The 3,762-nt window shown below is 36.4% G+C and overlaps 1 protein-coding gene across 2 annotated transcripts; it reads right to left on the bottom strand.

Annotated features, from left to right (window-relative positions):
* Window positions 1–425: 425 nt before the first annotated feature.
* LOC120087626 (protein RER1A-like) lies at window positions 426–3,467 on the bottom strand. Of its 2 annotated transcripts, none has more exons than XM_039044464.2 (4): window positions 3,221–3,467; window positions 2,323–2,695; window positions 891–1,071; window positions 426–711 (listed from the first exon to the last, which is right to left on the bottom strand). In XM_039044464.2, exons 2-4 carry the CDS (start codon window positions 2,670–2,672, stop codon window positions 658–660), a joined length of 585 nt encoding a protein of 194 aa, XP_038900392.1. In that variant the 5' UTR covers window positions 2,673–2,695; window positions 3,221–3,467; the 3' UTR covers window positions 426–657. The 2 variants fall into 2 exon arrangements, with proteins under 2 accessions (XP_038900392.1, XP_038900393.1); XM_039044465.2 differs by having other exon boundaries at window positions 2,323–2,691; window positions 3,221–3,444.
* Window positions 3,468–3,762: the final 295 nt, after the last annotated feature.

Here is a 3,762-nt window from a genome sequence, read left to right as displayed (position 1 = left end):
AATAGATCAGATCAACATCCGAATGTTTTTGGTGCCAGGTCTGACCCAAGAGTGGCCTTGCTTTGATCCCTCCAGTGGAAATGGAATGAAGAGAAGATTTTTTTTCATACATAAAGTCTTTTTTTTTCGTTTTTGGCTTCATAATTAGACAATATGTTGCATTTACTTTTGGATATGCATGTTAACCCATCCATTAACAAAATCCAACCCTCCTAAAATTCTCGCTAAAAATTGTTTCCCAATATATCTATTTTCTTTCCTCACTTTCTATAATGGCTAGGCAGATAGAATACTCTCAACATCATCATCAATGGCAACCCAGAAGTGATTGGGAAATTCTACAAGAATACTGCAGGGGCCAGGGAAAAAGGTAGGAAGATGAATCAGAAACAGCAAACAAAAAATTCAAATGAAGCCCTGCGAACTGAACAGATCACGACGTGTATTAAACTGAGAGTTTCTACAACAGCAGTTCTTCAGTTATCATAAAGGATTTGGCATAACCATGTCCTGTGCCTCATCAATGATTAAATCCATAAGCAATCTTAACTACAAGTAACTTCAATGAAAAAATTTTCTGCTACTGTGAATATCAAGTCTCTAATTTCTCCCCCAATTCAGTACTTGTACTAATTGCTGCAAATAATAAGCCATGTATCAATCGTCGTTGGAGATACCGCTACTTGCAGAAGGTTTCTTGCCACCATACTTCTGCAAAATATCAGAAAATTTTACTTAAACAATTGTTTCCTCAACAGGAAAGACTTGTCAAAAGCAAGTCTAACGACTATTAAGTACATTTGTAAGTCACGACATTAGAAGGCTGGAGAAAGGTCAACGGGACAGAAAGAAACAGTGGCGTAATGCATAAGAAGTATTTGACAAGTCACCTGCTTTCCAAAACTAAATGGTATGTATTTGTACTTGATCATATGTGAAATCTGACGCCTCATTGTCAGGACAAAAAGGACGATCCAGTAACAAAGTAAAATAGGCCAGAAGACCGGAACATCAAATATGGAAAAGAAGGTCATAACAAAGGCAATGCAAAAGGCCTTTGTAAAAGAGTACCTACAAACACAAATTTTCATTTCTATGAGAAATAAACAAAAACTTAATAACTTCAATAAGAAAAGGTGTTAATGTGTTGGACAAGAAGTTGAACACCGAATAGTGCAAATAGTAATCAATTGAAGATTCAAATTCAATTAACAGAAAAGAACTACATAAACACACAAGTAAAACTGTGCTGTAACAGTATCCATTAATCAACCATGAAGCGAATATTAAGTATTTCTAAAGTCTAGCAAAATTCCACGATAAGAAATTAGAAAACTCATTTACCCACGTTTCACACCCTTGCATGATTGAAGGGGATGGCAGAGCTCTTCCAAAAAGAATTAATATAAGAAAGGGAGAAAGTTCAAGGAATCAAGGGAAATCTTTCTGTTCGTGGGTATAAACTGGAAGAAGCTTAGAGTAAGGCCTTTCCCTTAAGGTGCAAACTGGAGGAGCTATTATCTTGTTAACATGTTTACGTCATTAAGCCTCCAGGCAATATTTGAGATAGTTACACAACAAAGAGGTTAATATTTTAGAACCATTGTCGTACTGAGTGACATCTATAATGTCAAGGAACTTTCTCCAGCAAGAAAAAAACATTGAAAAAAAAAAAGAAAGAAACTGAAACTAAAATGGAAAATGGATAAAAGGTAAAAAGAAAGTATTAACCTACACTACATAATAAGGCTAGATGAGACCAGGTTCCTCTAAAGAACATCCAAATTTCAATGAGAACCGATAATTGTTTCTTTCTGTCGTGTTTAAATTACAAAGTCACAGGAAAAACCTCTTCTTGTTCCATTACAAATTACTTACTAATTTTTGAAATATCAACTAAGTAACTGGGGGCGGGTGCAGGACAATAAGCCTGACCATGTGGATTCAGGATGCCAAGATTGCTGTGTGCATAACAAGCAAAGCCCATCAACAAGCACCAAAAAGTAGTGGTCACGATGGACAAGACAAAAACAAACAAGATTACTTGATGCATACAGGTTTTTGCACGACATAACCCAACTATGCACACCTCACTCTAAGTTTCCTCCCACACCACACCCTGTGATTTTTCCCCTCCAAAGAACCAAAGCCAACCAAGTTTAGACAAGTTTTCAGTACCAGACTTGGACATAATAGACAAACAGGATACTGAGAATCAGATTTGTAATGAAGAAACAACAGAAAAGGCAAACTTCAAAGTTTACCAACCAAATAAAAACATGCAAATAATGCAAAAGCTCATAAATGAAATTCCATAGTTACCAGAACTTAAATTCTGGAAGTCGGCGGACGAATGGCTTGAATTCATCTGAACCTTTAGTAGGCAGCAAAGGACCATCTGAAACTTCCATCTCTGGGTCAACCAAAGGCGACAAAAATCCAATCAACAAATTGAGTATATAGATACCCAGACCATAAGAAACAATGTAGAACCCTTGCACATAGAAGACCCTCAAAGCATAAATTGCCACTACAAAGATGGTTCCAATCCATCTGTAGACAGTATGTGGGGTAGTCTTATCCAGATAATATTGATAAAGCCTTGAAATATCATGTTGCCACTGGCTCAAGGGTGCTGCCGCTGAGGCAGCTTCACCTCCTATCCCGTCCATTGAATATTAAAAAGCTTCACTATCTGCATATGACCCATACAAGTTATTCAACTTCCTGCACATTTTGCATAACATTCACAAAAAATATGCATGTTGATTATCCCCAAAAGAAAAATTATGTTATATAAAGAATCCCAATACATTGAATGTTCGGGATCCTGGAAGCAAAAACCTTCAAAAGGCTTCCACCAAATTGCATGCGATGAACACTATCCAAGGCTTAGTCCATTTAATCGAAACATAAACACCAAACTAACATTAGGGTTCTACACAAAACGCTTCTTCCGTAGTTAGATCCAGAAACGAACACACCCCACAAATCTACAATCAGAAGAAATTTCGAAAGGAAACAGCATCCCTTAAATGCAAAACAATACAAACAAGAGAAGAAACGGAAAAACATCCAAAAAAGCTAAGAAAGTGAAATTCATCCTCAGACAAAGGCAAGATTTACAAATCTAATTAAACCCCACATCAAAAATTTCAACATTGGAAAAAGGGAAAGAAACGATTCATGAGGAAAAAGAAAAATGGAACGAGTCACTTACGTTGGAGTAAGCTTTGAAAGCTGAATGAGTACGAAAAAATGGAGATTCGAAAGGTAAGGAAGCGAAAAACGAGCAGATCTGCGAGTTTTGTGGGACTCTGGTTTTTCAATATTAATTTTCTAAATTTCGAATAATATTCTTTGTTTGTTCCACTTCCATCTATGAGAACGAGAGAAAAAGGTAATAAAGAAATTCGTTAACACGACGATAACAGTGACGGAATTGAAGACAACACCACTGAAAGATTGGGTCACCCATTCGTTTAAGGAACGGAAGATAATTGGTCTGTCACCTTGAAATTCTTCAACTGCATGTGAGGATATCACCTTCAAGAATATGCCATATCCTATCCCTTTTCTTGCTTGCAGCGGGCTCAGGCCCGTTTAAATCTTATTGGGCTTCTTCAATAGGTATCTATTTTGGGCCTGTTTATTTCATAAACTCCTTCTCCTAATTGACCCTCTCAATCATTTTTTTAGAATTACAATGGGTAGCACTTTTAGCACTAATAATTAAGTATATAGTAAAACTTTTAAAGAATT

Source organism: Benincasa hispida, chromosome 10, assembly GCF_027475165.1.
Source record: "Benincasa hispida cultivar pf3 chromosome 10, pf3_genome.v1.1, whole genome shotgun sequence".
Classification (NCBI taxonomy): Eukaryota; Viridiplantae; Streptophyta; class Magnoliopsida; order Cucurbitales; family Cucurbitaceae; genus Benincasa; species Benincasa hispida.
This window is presented reverse-complemented; position numbering and strand designations above follow the sequence as displayed.

Excerpts from the sequence above, each read along its gene's own strand:
- LOC120087626 (XM_039044464.2), bottom strand. The coding sequence starts at position 2,672 with ATGGACGGGATAGGAGGTGAAGCTGCCTCAGCGGCAGCACCCTTGAGC. Across the intron at positions 1,072-2,322 it reads CTTCCAGAATTTAAGTTCTG|GTACTCTTTTACAAAGGCCT; the intron begins GTAACTATGGAA and ends TTGTGTTTGTAG. Across the intron at positions 712-890 it reads CATTTAGTTTTGGAAAGCAG|AAGTATGGTGGCAAGAAACC; the intron begins GTGACTTGTCAA and ends GATATTTTGCAG.